Below are 15,834 nucleotides of genomic sequence, written 5' to 3' on the forward strand. Positions count from 1 at the left end.
TGAACACAGTTATAGTTTCAGAGGTCTTACTGAACACGGTTATAGTTTCAGAGGTCTGTCTGAACACAGTTATAGTTTCAGAGGTCTGACTGAACACAGTTATAGTTTCAGAGGTCTGACTGAACACAGTTATAGTTTCAGAGGTCGGACTGAACAGTTATAGTTTCAGAGGTCTGACTGAACACAGTTAGTTTCAGAGGTCTTACTGAACACATTTATAGTTTCAGAGGTCTTACTGAGCACAGTTATAGTTTCAGAGGTCTGACTGAACACAGTTATAGTTTCAGAGGTCTTACTGAACACGGTTATAGTTTCAGAGGTCTGTCTGAACACAGTTATAGTTTCAGAGGTCTGACTGAACACAGTTATAGTTTCAGAGGTCTGTCTGAACACAGTTATAGTTTCAGAGGTCGGACTGAACAGTTATAGTTTCAGAGGTCTGACTGAACACAGTTATAGTTTCAGAGGTCGGACTGAACAGTTATAGTTTCAGAGGTCTGACTGAACACAGTTAGTTTCAGCTGTCTTACTGAACACAATTATAGTTTCAGAGGTCTTACTGAACACGGTTATAGTTTCAGAGGTCTGTCTGAACACAGTTATAGTTTCAGAGGTCTGACTGAACACAGTTATAGTTTCAGAGGTCTGTCTGAACACAGTTATAGTTTCAGAGGTCGGACTGAACAGTTATAGTTTCAGAGGTCTGACTGAACACATTCATAGTTTCAGAGGCCTGTCTGAATACAGTTATAGCTTCAGAGGTCTGGCTGAACACAGTTATAGTTTCAGAGGTCTGACTGAACACAGTTATAGTTTCAAAGGTCTTACTGAACACGGTTATAGTTTCAGAGGTCTGTCTGAACACAGTTATAGTGTCAGAGGTCTGACTGAACACATTTATAGTTTCAGGGGTCTGTCTGAACACAGTTGTAGTTTCAGAGGTGTGACTAAACACATTTATAGTTTCAGAGGTCTGTCTGAACACAGTTATAGCTTCAGAAGTCTGACTGAACACAGTTATCGTTTCAGCTGTCTTACTGAACACAGTTATAGTTTCAGAGGTCTGACTAAACACATTTATAGTTTCAGAGGTCTTACTGAACACAGTTATAGTTTCAGATGTATGGCTGAACACAGTTATAGTTTAAGAGGTCTTTCTGAACACAGTTATAGTTTCAGAGGTCTGACTGAACACAGTTATAGTTTCAGGGGTCTGTCTGAACACAGTTATAGTTTCAGAGGTCTGACTAAACACATTTATAGTTTCAGAGGTCTGACTTAACACAGTTTCAGAGGCCTGTCTGAATACAGTTATAGCTTCAGAGGTCTGGCTGAACACAGTTATAGTTTCAGAGGTCTGACTGAACACAGTTATAGTTTCAGAGGTCTTACTGAACACGGTTATAGTTTCAGAGGTCTGTCTGAGCACAGTTATAGTTTCAGAGGTCTGACTGAACACATTTATAGTTTCAGGGGTCTGTCTGAACACAGTTATAGTTTCAGAGGTCTGACTAAACACATTTATAGTTTCAGAGGTCTGTCTGAACACAGTTATAGCTTCAGAAGTCTGACTGAACAGTTATAGTTTCAGAGGTCTGACTGAACACAGCTATAGTTTCAGAGGTCTTACTGAACACAATTATAGTTTCAGAGATCTTACTGAACACAGTTATAGTTTCAGAGGTCTTACTGAACACAATTATAGTTTCAGAGATCTTACTGAACACAGTTATAGTTTCAGAGGTCTGACTGAACACAGTTATAGTTTCAGAGGTCTTACTGAACAGTTATAGTTTCAGAGGTCTGACTGAACACAGCTATAGTTTCAGAGGTCTTACTGAACACAGTTAATGTTTCAGAGGTCTGTCTGAACACAGTTATAGTTTCAGAGGTCTTACTGAACACAGCTATAGTTTCAGAGGTCTGTCTGAACACAATTATAGTTTCAGAGATCTTACTGAACACAGTTATAGTTTCAGAGGTCTTACTGAACACAGTTATAGTTTCAGAGATCTTATTGAACACAGTTATAGTTTCAGAGGTCTGTCTGAACACAGTTATAGTTTCAGCTGTCTTACTGAACACAGTTATCATTTCAGAGGTCTGTCTGAACTGTTATAGTTTCAGAGGTCTTACTGAACACAGTTATAGCTTCAGAGGTGTTGCTGAACACAGTTAGTTTCAGCTGTCTTACTGAACCCAGTTATAGTTTCAGATGGCTGTCTGAACTGTTATAGTTTCAGCTGTCTTACTGAACACAGTTAGTTTCAGAGATCTGTCTGAACACAGTTATAGTTTCAGAGGTCTTACTGAACACAGTTATAGTTTCAGAGGTCTGTCTGAACTGTTATAGTTTCAGAGGTCTTACTGAACACAGTTATAGGTTCAGAGGTCTTACTGAACCCAGTTATAGTTTCAGAGGTCTGTCTGAACTGTTATAGTTTCAGCTGTCTGTCTGAACACAGTTATAGTTTCAGAGGTGTTACTGAACACAGTTATAGTTTCGGAGGTCTTACTGAACACAGCTATAGTTTCAGAGATCTTACTGAACACAGCTATAGTTTCAGAGGTCTTACTGAACACAGTTATAGTTTCAGAGGTCTGTCTGAACACAGTTATAGTTTCAGAGGTCCAACTGAACACAGTTATATTTTCAGAGGTCTTACTGAACACAGTTATAGTTTCAGGGGTCTGACTGAACACAGTTATAGTTTCAGAGGTCTTACTGAACACAGTTATAGTTTCAGAGGTCTGTCTGAACACAGTTATAGTTTCAGAGGTCTGTCTGAACACAGTTATAGTTTCAGGGGTCTGACTGAACACAGTTATAGTTTCAGAGGTCTTACTGAACACAGTTATGTAGCTTGATACAGCAACAGAAGTGTAATGAGGTTCAAATAAAAAAACGTGCTCTACCAAACGCTTTGTTTGTCCTTTTGTGGTAAAGGTAGTGAAGCTAAGCTAACCTAATTAAAATGGACTATTTGCCACGAAATAAAAACTTCTGATCAACCATTATTGCTAATACGATAATTTAATGTTATTCAATTATAAATATGCTGAAACAATTTTATAAGTATGATTTTTTTAACTACCAAACGGTTGAATTGTCATTTAGTGGTAAAGGTAGTGATAATTGCAATTTTGATGAAATTGAAAAAAAAAACCTTATGAACATTCACTGTTGTTAATATCCTCTATTTAATGTTATTCCATTATATGTTGGATACAAAAGTTATATCATGATGATTCTTCCCCACTTCTGGGATGTCTTTAAAATACTGTGTCATGCAGCAGCGTCCCAACCGTTTGGCGGAGGCCTGGATTTAAAAAGGCAAAACAAAAACTGTGGGTCTGTTAAAAAAAACAACAATATAAAATGCAAAGTGTTTTTCCTTGGTGAGGACCTCGTTAAGCCTTGCTGGGAATTAGTTAAAGCCTTGGTGGCTTTTCAGGCCAGAACTCCCATGGCAACGAAAGGACGAGGGGGGGAACGTCTGAATAGCGGATCGCATAATAGCTCGTTCTCATTATTATGGGCGAGGGCAGACCGAGGGTGGCCACCCTCGGTCACGTGACCATACGCGCTTCCTAATCACCTTACTGGTCTCAGATCAGCATTCTTATAAGACACCTTACAACGATAGGCAGGTCACCCCCCCCTCCCCCGCCCCCCCTCCCCCCAGATATGTCACTACTCCACAGCAACGACTGCAAAGACAGCTGGAGCTCAATATATCCTCAATGTTATGGCGTCAAACATGCATCTTGTTCTATCTCATAGAGAGAGAGAGAGAGAGAGAGAGAGAGAGAGAGAGAGAGAGAGAGAGAGAGAGAGAGAGAGAGAGAGACAGACAGACAGACAGACAGACAGACAGACAGATAGACAGATAGATATAGATAGATAGATAGATGGGTAGAGATAGATAGATAGAGATAGATAGAGAGAGAGCGAGATAGAGATAGATCGATAGATAGAGAGATAGAGAGATAGAGAGATGGGTAGAGATAGATAGATAGATAGATAGATAGATAGATAGATAGATAGATAGATAGAGAGATAGAGAGATAGAGAGATGGGTAGAGATAGATAGATAGATAGATAGATAGATAGAGAGATAGAGAGATAGAGAGATGGGTAGAGATAGATAGATAGATAGATAGATAGATAGATAGATAGATAGATAGATAGATAGAGAGCGAGATAGATAGATAGATAGATAGATAGAGAGAGGGAGAGATAGATAGATAGATAGATAGATAGATAGATAGATAGATAGATAGATAGATAGATAGATAGAGAGAGAGAGATTTTAAACTTTGTCTTTTATTTTCTTGCAGTTTTCATGGTGTCTGCTGACGAGAGAGATAAAATAAGTCTTCAAAGTGTGTGTGTGTGTGTGTGTGTGTGTGCGTGTGTGCGTGTGTGTGTAGTAATCGGAAAGCGCTTTGAGTGGCTGTCGCAGCTAGAAAAGCGCTATATAAAATGCAACTTGATTGATTGATTGATTGATTGATTGATCGATTGATCGATTGATTGATTTTGTCCAAATAATCATGTGCAGTAAGGTGGCAGGACGCGTCTGGTTACAGATTGCAGTTGCGCCACTATTGATGCTGCAGCCGTAAGGAATATACCCCAAATGGTAAGACCCCCACCCACCCCCCCAGTTCTCCAGCCACCCCACCCAACATGGTGCACGGACGCCGGGTGGTTGTGGGAGGTGTTGCCTCGTCTAACAAGAGTCGCTGTTTCATCTGTCCGGGGTCATTTGCACCGCCAGCGGGGTGGTGGTGGCGTCTGTGGCGTCCACGCGGAGGTGTGACGGTGTCGGAGCTCCCACCCAGGGTCGCTGGATATGGAGCGGGGGGGGGCGGGGTGGGTGTGGGGGGGCGGCTCTTCAGCTGTACACAGATACCAAAATAGGACACCGGCGCAAAACGTCCTGCGCGAGAGCTAAATCGGGGTCCGCGTGTTTGGCAGAGGGGAGGGAGGGAGGGAGGGAGGGGAGACCCCCCACACACACCCCCACAGCCCCCCTTGTTCCACCAGCACCTCCTCATACGCGTGGACTTGGCGGGCAGGGAGGTGAGCCTCACGTCTCGTCATGTGGACGCGGAGAGCCAGAATGGAGACGGAGGAGGAGGAGGAGGAGCAGGAGGAGTCTCGCGCGTCTCGCGGGGATCCATCAGAGGTGCGTTTGACAGGTCGACACGTCACAGGGGCCGTCACAGTGACGCCTCAAATACGCTGAAATGTCACCCCCCCCCCCACCCCGTGCGATGCCCCCCTCGCAACTTCACCTCCCCCTCCTCCTCCCCCCCCCCCCCACCACAGGGAGCCATGACGGACGAGCGAGCCGAGAGCTACACCTACGACTTCCACGACGAGCAGCACCCCGGCGAGATGCTGGCCGCCCTCGAGCAGCTCTACGTGGGCGGCGTGCTGACGGACGTGGCCCTGCGGTGCGCCTCCGGGGAGGAGTTCCGCTGCCACCGGGCGCTGCTGTGCGCCGGGAGCCGCTACTTCCGAGCCATGTTCACGTCGGACATGAGGGAGCGCTCCGACGGCCTCGTCGGGCTGGCCGGGGTCGACCGCGAGGTCCTGGGCGCCTTGCTGAGCTACACGTACACCGCCCGGCTGCTCATCACCGAGGGCAACGTGCAGCGCCTGCTGGAGGCTGCGGACCGGCTGCAGTTCGGCCGCGTGAAGGGCGCGTGCGAGGACTTCCTCGTCCGCTTTCTGGACGCGCACAACTGCCTGGGCATGCACGCGTTCGCCCAGCTGCACGCCTGCCCCGCGCTGGAGAGAGAGGCTCGCCGGGTGGCGCTCAGCAGGTTCGACGACGTCATCCAGCAGGAGGAGTTTCTGGACCTGGAGCCCGGCAAGGTGAGGGCGGTGCTGTCCGCCAAGAACCTCAACGCGCGGGAGGACGACGCGCTGATAGGCGCGGTGGCCAAATGGGTCGCGCACGACTCGGCCGACCGCCTTCGCCACGTGCCAGACCTGCTCGGTTCCGTCCACCTCGACGTGGACGAACTCGGCTTCAAGGCTGCGCTGGACGTGCAGGGGCGCAGCTCGCTGCGCGGCGAGGGGGCCGTCAGGTCCGTCATCGTGCAGGCTCTGAAGGGCAGGCGCGAGGGGATAACGGCCAGCAGCGGAAAAGTCTCCCCGATCTTGTATGTGGTCGGGGGGTACTACTGGCACCCCCTCTCCGAGCTTCACAAGTGGGATCCGGCGAGCAACGAGTGGACGCAGGGCAAAGGCATCCCCGATCACACCCGGGAGAGCTACAGTGTCGCCATACTGGGGGCGAATATATACGTGACTGGAGGTTACAGGTCCAACACCGTCGAGGCCCTGGACGCCGTTTCCGTGTATAACTGCGACCGGGACGAGTGGACGGCGGGCTGCCCTATGACCACTGCCCGGTACTACCACTGCTCCGTGGCTCTGCGCGGCTGCGTCTACGCCGTGGGGGGGTACAGAGCGGGCGCTCCGGAGCGACGCGCCGAATATTATGACCCCCTGAAGAAGAGGTGGTTCCCGGTGGCCGACATGATACAAGGTGGGCCAACCGGGGACGTAGCCCAGCGTCAACCCGACGGGTTTGCGTTGCAGAGTAGGTTTATATATTGTGACGTGCACGTGGTCCTGGACTAACGGGGTCGGACCCCTTTAGTCGACTGGTTAACGTTGTGGCTTGCGGAGCGGGAGACGCGGGTTCGCGTCCCGGCTGTGGCGACGGTCTCCCGGACTGCCCCCCCCCCCCCCCCGAATTCGCTACATTTGCACGTTACAATGTATTTAACTAGAAGAACCCCGCTACAATGTAGCGGTTTGGTGATCCAGCCGTCTAAATCTCCCTCCTCTTCATCCTGCCAGCCAACCCCCCCCACTCCAACTCCCTCCCCCAAATGCTCAGAATCATCTGAAATGCCGAGAAAAGTGGTTTTTTGCCATTTTTAGAAAATGCATATTTTGCATAATTATGCGTATTTGTTATAATTATTTTAATTTTCTGGTCCTCTCTGGAACAATACCTACCACCTCCCCAAAAAATTAGGATCATAAGTGCATTTTTGCAAAAAAATGCATATTTTGCATAATGCCAAAACGTTTCCAAGTCCCAGAAATTTTTTTTTACATAGGTGAAAAAAATCAAAGATGCTCAGAATCACCTGAAATGCCGAGAAAAGTGTTTTTTAGACATTTTTACAAAATGCATATTTTGCATAATTATGCGTATTTATTATAATTATTTTAATTTTCTGGTCCTCTCTGGAACAATACCTACCACCTCCAAAAAATAGGATCATAAGTGCATTTTTGCAAAAAAATGCATATTTTGCATAATGCCAAAACATTTATGAGTCCTAGAAATTTTTTTATTTAGGTGAAAAAATCAAAGATGCTCAGAATCATCTGAAATGCCGAGAAAAGTGGTTTTAAGCCATTTTTAGAAAATGAATATTTTGCATCTTTATGCATAATTATGCATAATTTTAATTTTCTGGGATTTTCCCTATAGCCTATTCTTGCCCTGCCATACCTTTATGATGTGAATCCAGCGTACACATTATTCTCGAGTACAACTGTCTTACTGTATGTGTGAGGTTGTATTCGGACATGATGAAGATATGTTTGGTGTCTGGAGGTGAGCTTGTACGTTGGTGGATCGGCCGACACGTCTCCTCTTGTTGGACTCAGTTGATTCGTGTACAGTTGTAGCAAATTGATACAAGGTACATGAAGAGTAGAACTTTTGAAATTAATGGGTTCTTTTTTTGGGGGGGAGGGGGGTATGATTGATTTGTGTTGGAGTTAGTGCCCGAAGCGTAGGTTAGTCACTCACTGGGGGGGGGGGGGGGTCATATGACCTACCATGTAAAGAAACACCAACGTGTAACACATCTTTGCATGCGTTAAACACCAGTAAAGGATACCTGTGTTAACCTCCATATACTTTTTAGGTGTGGGAAATGCCACTGCCTGCGTAATGGCAGATAATATTTATGTGACTGGAGGCCACTATGGATACAGAGGAAGCACCACCTTTGAAGAAATCCAGGTCTACAGGCAGTCTGTCAACGAGTGGAGTATCATTACAATAAGTCCCCATCCAGGTATGAAACATAAAGACTACTACTACTAATACTACTACTAATACTACTACTTCCGGCTGCTCCCGTTAGGGGGCGCCAACTCTTCCTCTCCTCTGCATCTTCCTCTGTCACACCAGCCACCTGCATGTCCTCCCTCACCACCTCCATAAACCTCCTCTTTGGCCCTCCTCTTCTCCTCTTCCCTGGCAGCTCCATATTCAGCATCCTTCTCCCAGTATACCCAGCATCTCTCCTCCACACATGTCCAAACCATCTCCATCTTGTCTCTCTTGCTTTGTCTCCAAACCGTCCAACCTGAGCGGTCCCTCTAATATACTCGTTCCTAATCCTGTCCTCCTTCATCACTCCCAGTGAAAATCTTATCATCTTCATCTCTGCCACCTCCAGCTCCACCTCCTGTCTTTTCACCAGCACCACTGTCTCCAAACCATATAACATAGCTGGTCTCACCACCATCTTGTAAACCTTCCCTTTAACTCTTGCTGGTACCCTTCTGTCACACATCACTCCTGACACTCTTCTCCACCCACTCCACCCTGCCTGCACTCCCTCCTTCACCTCTCTTCTGCACTCCCCGTTACTTTGGACAGCTGACCCCAAGTATTTAAACTCATCCACCTTCGTCACCTCTACTTGCATCCTCACCATCCCGCTGTCCTCTCTCTCATTCATGCACAGGTATTCCGTCTTGCTCCTACTGACTTTCATTCCTCTTCTCTCCAGTGCATACCTCCACCTCTCCAGGCTCTCCTCCGCCTGCACCATACTCTCACTACACATCACAATGTCATCTGCAAACATTATAGTCCACAGAGACTCCTGCCTGATCTCGTCCATCAACCTGTCCATTACCACTGCAAATGGGGATGGACAAAATATATATATAGTATATATATATATATACACACACATACACATATGCATGTGCATTTGCATGCATGTATTTATATGGGTGTGTGTGTGTGTGTGTGTGTGTGTGTGTGTGTGTACAAAATGATCAGAATCATGTTTATTGGCCATGTTTGCACAAACAGGGAATTTGCCTCCGGTTTTGTGGCTGCCTCGCTGTGCTTAACATAGAGTAACAACACTACAACACAACAATCTTCAGATATACACACAAGGACGGGCTTTATACAGGTGAAATAAGAAGTGATACGGTGCAGCGGTGCAGAGACTATATCAGAGATGCTGATATGACGATGATTTGGTGATTTCTAACCAGAATGACTTGTGTGTCCCCAGAGTACGGCCTGTGTTCTGTGTCTCTCGACAACAAGCTGTATTTGGTGGGTGGACAGACGGCCATTGCGGACTGCTATGACCTGGAGAGAAACGAATGGAGACAAGTGTCGATGATGAAGGAGAGGAGGATGGAGTGCGGGGCCGTCGTAATAAACGGGTGCATTTACGTGACGGGGGGATACTCCTACTCCAAAGGGACCTATCTGCAAAACATCGAGAAATATGATCCCGAGCTGGACAGCTGGGAGATAGTCGGGACCCTTCCTAGCCCTGCCAGAGGCCACGGATGCGTCTGTGTTTACAGCGTGTGATGGGAATCTCTGAACAAAGCTCGGATGTGTGAGGTCGTGTGCCATGATATGGGTCGGTAGAGTAACATTTAGCTGCATAGCCAGCCCTCGACTGCTTCTCGTGAAGGTGAAACGCCAAATATCAGTTAGGCTGCAGAGCAATCCCATCCCTCACTCGGGGATCTCCTGATTACCGTTTACCAATGCAACATTTCAAACTGCTTCTTCTTCTTCTTCTTTTTAATTGAATATAGGCAAAGGTGGGAATAAGGCATGCAGAAGAGAAACGTTAGGACTTGTAGCTCTGGTTTTGAGCAGATGTTAAACCCACGCTGCAAAGTCAAAGAGTGCTCTTTGACTGGCCATCGACCCAGCAGGAAGTGGGAGGGGTCTTCTTTCACAGCTGTTGTCTACTGAGCCATCCCCCTGTGCAGGGTTTGACGGAAATACATTATCTTCCTGTTTAATTCGTTGCTTCCTGTTTAATTCATTAGCCTGACCTTCCAACTGCATGGACAGCAAGTTTTTGTTTGTTTGTTTGTTTGTTTATTTGTGTATTTATTTATTTTACATTTTTTGAAGAGCCACATGAAGCAGAAGAGCAGAATCCAAGCTGTAACTGAGGGTGCTGCAGCACCCCCTAGTGACAGGCGGTGGGAACACGCGTGTGTAAATAGTTGGCTGTTTTACCGTAACTAGTGGACTGTGTGAACAAGGTGCCCGTCTTAGAACAGATGAACCAAAGATATTTAAATAATTCCTCCGATCTGACTGACGTAACAACATCATCATGGCGGTTCGGGGTTAGCTAAACTTTGCGGAAGCGGAAGTGGAAGCGGAAGCGGAAGCTAATCGATGGCGCAGAAAAGGAACATTGGTTTTGTTCACCCCTGAAAGCCCAGAAACAACCAAAACAGCGACAGAGCAAGCGGATGCCTCGTCCAGCTGCTGTGCGGCCATGTTAGGGCACCGCAGTGGCGCCTCCTGCTGCCAGGGAGATGCCACGGCAGCTCCCGCTGTAGGCTGTAGGCTACGTGACGAAGCAGTAGGAGCACCGCCGTTATGTTACGCTGACGTAATGGCTGACACCGTGTTTATAGAAGAGGCCTCTGCGTTGGACAGAATACAGATGTCCAATACAAAGACTTGTCCCAGTCACTGGCGGTCTACAGGTCTGCCGTTCAGAGACATACTCGTGTCCCTGAATGCGGCAGGAGTAGTCTGCCCTTTCCAAGCTGTGAAAAGGCCCTGCGTTGTGCGGCGATGTTACTTCCTTATCTTTTCCTCGTACCGTCACCCGAACAGTGACGTGTAGGTGTTATGTCTGCACACATCGACAGTGCCGCGTTTGATTTGGTGCTGTTCTATTGTGCTGGGATCGATTGGCGATGCCTGCGGGCTCTGGGTTGTTTGATCGGGTCTGCCTTTGATGCTGTGTCAGTCTAAATAAAGAATGCCACGGAGAGGTTGTGTCGAGCGACAGCGCTGTGTCCTGACGTGATTTCTAAACACGATATTGGCGACGAGGATGGCTGATATCTCTCTCCCACCACCAGCCCCCTTCCTGGCGTTACCTGGCGAGCCTCCGGTACCGTGGACTCGCTGGCTACATGGTTTTGAGCACATACATATTGTGGCGGACGTTTCAGTCTCCTTAGTTGAACTCACACTGAGACAAGAACTTGAGAGAAGTGCGACACAATAGGTGTGCCTCGAAGTTCCGCCCCTGATCGCTGTGTATTTCTTCGGGCGCACCGAACCGACAGAACATCTCACACACCGGCCGCTCGGCTGTAGTGGCAGTGCTCTGGTCCGGGACCGCATACGCCTCAGGCCATTTGGTAAAGTAGTCCATGGCCACAAGGACGTACCGGTTTCCATTGTCTGTGGTGGGAAATGGGCCAAGGAAGTCCACACCAACCCGCTCCATGGGGGCCCCCCACCTGATATTGTTGTATAGGGGCATGGGAGCGTCTGGTTGGTCCTTTCTTGGTGGTGCAGGCATCACAACAGTGTCATGCCTGCATCCGGCCCAGTAGAACTGTTGGCGCAGTTTGTTCAGCGCCTTTGTCAGCCCATAGTGACCAGCCCCCACCGAGCAGTGGGCCGCCCGTAGCACTCGTTGGCACCAGTCCTTGGGCACCAGTAACTGCCACACACTTCTTCCCCGGCCCGGCGCTTGCCAGACCCGGTACAACAGTCCATCACGCTGGACCAAGGTGGCCTACTGGGAAAAGTAGGCCTTGGTCACCACCGACATGGCAGAGACAGCTTGCCAGTGGGGGTGTGCCTTGGCGTCGACCCACTGTCCCACCCTGGCCAGGGTGGGATCACTATCCTGCGCTGTTTGCCACTCCTGCTTGTCCATTGCCATCAGCCACGCCTCCTCTGGCTCAACCTGCCGTGTGGTGGACACTTGGAGGATTGCTCTGTTTCGCTCCTCTTGGCGCTCACAATGTCTGCAGTCCTTGCAGGGACGACGGGAGAGGGCATCTGCATTGCTGTGCAGGTGCCCAGCTCGGTGCTGGGTCTCGAAGTTGTAGCTCTGCAGCTCCTCAATCCCCCTGGCCACCTGGCCTTCGGGCTCCTTAAAGCTGAGCAGCCAGATCAGGGCCGCATGATCCGTCCGCAGGAGAAAGGCCTGGCCATAGAGATAGGGGTGAAAATGATTGAACGCAGTAATTGCGTTCAGGGCGGCTCAAGACACGACTGTAGTAGGCCACCATTCTCTCTCCCCCGGCAACCTCCTGAGACAGGACGGCCCCCAGCCCCACATTGCTGGCGTCTGTGTCCACGATGAAGTGGCACTTAGGATCAGGAAGGGCCAGGATGGGTGCAGTGATCAAGGCGGTGCGGAGCCGGGCAAAGGCAGCTGCACACAGTTGTCGTCCCAGTGGAACTCCCGTCCCTTCTCGGTGAGACGGTGTAGGGGACTGGCAATGGAGGAAAAGTTGCGGACAAAACGTCGGTAGTAGGAGACGAGCCCCGTGAAGCTGCGCACCTCGCTGACGTTTCGCGGAACTGGCCATTTCTCGACCGCCTCCACCTTAGTAGGATCAGAGGCCACGCCCTCTGCCCCCACCACATGGCCCAAAAACTTGGTCTCACGTCGAAGGAAGTTGCATTTCTTGGGGTGCAGGTGCAGGCCCGCCCCCCGAATGGCTTGGAAGACCTGACAGAGGTTCTCTAGGGCCAGCTCGAAGTCAGCGGCATGAACCAGAAGGTCATGAAGGTAAACCACGAACCAGTTGCGGGGAATGTGAGCCAGCACCCTCTCCATTAGTCTCTCGGACGTGGCGGGGGCATTGCAGAGACCAAAGGGCATCACACGAAACTGCCAGAGTCCCTGACCGATGGTGAAGGCCATCTTGGGTCTGGCTTCTGGTGTCAGCTCCACCTGCCAGTAACCGCTCCGTAGGTCAAATGAGCTGAACCACTGTGACCCTGCGATGTGGTCCAGAGCGTCGTCAATGCGGGGCAAGGGGTAGGAGTCCTTACGAGTTGCATTGTTCAGTGGACGAAAGTCCACACAGAACCTCCTGGTGTCATCCTTCTTTTTGACCAGGATGGCAGGGGCGGCCCAAGGGCTGTTGGATGGCTCTATCACCCCGGCCGCAGCCATCTCTAGAATCATTCGCTCTGCAGCTTCACGTAGGGTCGCAGTCTAATGGGCGGGGTTGTGCCAGTGTCGATTGTGTGCTGCACCAGGTTGGTCTGGGTGCACTCCTCTTCGCGTGCAGCGAAAATCTCAGCGAACTGTTGGAGCAGGTCTTTCAGCTGTTGGCTCTGCTGAGGGTCCAGCCCCTCACTGCTCCGCTGATACAGATCCTGGATGGCGGCAACAGTGTCCGTCGAGGGTGTCTGAGGAGTGGTAGCCTCAATGAGGGTCGTCGTCATAGTTGGTGGGCCGGGCAGTGTCGCCATCCCCTCGGTTGGCAGTGGGGGTGGGGGTGGGGGCGGCGGCGGCATGGTGACAGGTGGAGTCGGCTAGATGTGGATACGTCCCACCTTCCTCTCTGGACGGCGCCGGAGATGCTTGGGGATGGCAGCATCACATTAGCAGGGGGTGCTGGGGTTGTAGTGACGTTGGTCAGCGAAGTGGTGACGTAATGGCGGCGGTGGAGACGGCGGCAGCCGGATGGAGTCCTCCATCTCACGGAGCTCTACGTCGAAGTTTCTTCTTAACGTTGCCAAGTTCGATTTGTGGGTATCGGCTGCGATCCCACGGCTGCCACCAGTGCAGCGAATTCGGGGGAGGGCAGCCGCGGGAGACGGTCGCCGCAGCCGGGGCGCGAACCCGTGTCTCCCGCTCCGCAAGCGACAACGTAAACCGCTCGACCAAAGGGTCCGACCCGTTAGTCAAGGACCAACGTGTCTACTTATCCATGCACGTTACCTTACCCGGGCGCACGCGCTTCCAATGACCTCACGATCTCGCCATCCCACTTCTGGCACCAGTGTGGCGACAGTAGAAGTAACGACAAATGTAACTTTTCAGTCTCCTTTATTGAACTCGCGCAGAGACAAGAACTTGAGAGAAACGTGACGCAATACACGGCGCTCCTCTACCCGAGCAACAAAGCTGATCAGAGTTTCAGTACCAAAGTTACACAACACAAACAGAATGACAACTATAATTACAGTGTATAGTAGGTTGCAGTATGACGAGGAGGCAAGATATAGGTTTACTGGTTTAATAGAGAACGACTGGTACATGGGTACACTGCAATCAGATGCGCCGTCACTACACTGAATGCCCTCTAGCGGCAACGTAGTGTAAACTACTAATAACGCACGTTAGCCCCTAGCTAACGGATCTGACCCTTTAGCCGAGCGGTTAGTGATGTCGCCTTGTGGTGCAGTACACCCTGTATCGAATCCCGCACCGGGCAAGAAAATAACCGGTTGCAGTAGCACTTATAGGTCACTGTATTAATGCGAACAATAAAATAGTCCCACAACACACACAACACCAAACAGTAAACGCATAAAACCACATAAAACACTTACAAAACATTTAATAACAGCTGACGATCTTGAACGCAGTGCCTGATGGGTAAAACAGGAGGGCGCAGTTCTGACGGGGTAGCCTCTTCGCTATAATATAATCACACGCGTACACCAGTGGTTCTCAACCTTTTTGGGGTCCTGGACCCCCTGCGTATTTTGGATCTACCCTGAGGACCCCTCCACCTGGTCTTGGGGGAAGGGGGTTGCAATTTGATAGAAACAGTAGAAACTGCATTTTAAATTGCATTATAGTATTTATTCACTCTTTGGGGCAAAAATAAGAGCTTTCAGTTGTAACTTAGATATGGTTAACAAAACAGAATTCTTATGCGGTAACTTTCAGATATATGTAACAAAACAGAATTCTTATGCAGTAACTTTCAGATATATGTAACAAAACAGAATTCTTATGCAGTAACTTTCAGATATATGTAACAAAACAGAATATGTATTCAGTAACTTTCAGATATATGTAACAAAACAGAATATGTATTCAGTAACTTTCAGATATATGTAACAAAACAGAATATGTATTCAGTAACTTTCAGATATATGTAACAAAACAGAATATGTATTCAGTAACTTTCAGATATATGTAACAACACAGAATATGTATTCAGTAACTTTCAGATATATGTAACAAAACAGAATATGTATTCAGTAACTTTCAGATATATGTAACAAAACAGAATATGTATTCAGTAACTTTCAGATATATGTAACAAAACAGAATATGTATTCAGTAACTTTCAGATATATGTAACAACAGAATTTTTATGCTGTAACTTTTAACAATGCAAACGGGAGCGAGATCTCTTATTAAAATACAACAAATTACACTTGTGAAACAGATGTAATTAGAGAAAAAAGTCATGTTACCCTTTATAGTTTAGGTAGATAAAGGTCTCAGTCACATTTGAGTAAAATAATCCTATTTCTATAAATGTCATAGGATCTTTTTAAAAAAAAAGATATTTTATTTTCACGGACCCCTTGCAATTACACCACGGACCACTAGGGGTCCGCGGACCCCCGGTTGAGAAACACTGGCGTACGCGCGGCAGCTCTCAGTGAAAACCCACGCGGGCGCGCGCGCGGCAGCGGATAGGCGCAGCGGACCGGAAACGCGTGTGTACCTCGCCGCTCTCCGTAGTCGCTCCCC

The 15,834-nt window shown here is 48.5% G+C and overlaps 1 protein-coding gene across 1 annotated transcript; it reads left to right on the plus strand.

The window, feature by feature from the left end:
* The first annotated feature begins 5,344 nt into the window (after positions 1-5,344).
* Positions 5,345-9,789, plus strand: klhl23 (kelch-like family member 23). The gene is made up of 3 exons (XM_056290007.1): positions 5,345-6,569; positions 7,975-8,127; positions 9,373-9,789. Exons 1-3 carry the CDS (start codon positions 5,345-5,347, stop codon positions 9,681-9,683), a joined length of 1,689 nt encoding a protein of 562 aa, XP_056145982.1. The 3' UTR covers positions 9,684-9,789.
* Positions 9,790-15,834: the final 6,045 nt, after the last annotated feature.

Source organism: Lampris incognitus, chromosome 11 (assembly GCF_029633865.1).
Source record: "Lampris incognitus isolate fLamInc1 chromosome 11, fLamInc1.hap2, whole genome shotgun sequence".
Classification (NCBI taxonomy): Eukaryota; Metazoa; Chordata; class Actinopteri; order Lampriformes; family Lampridae; genus Lampris; species Lampris incognitus.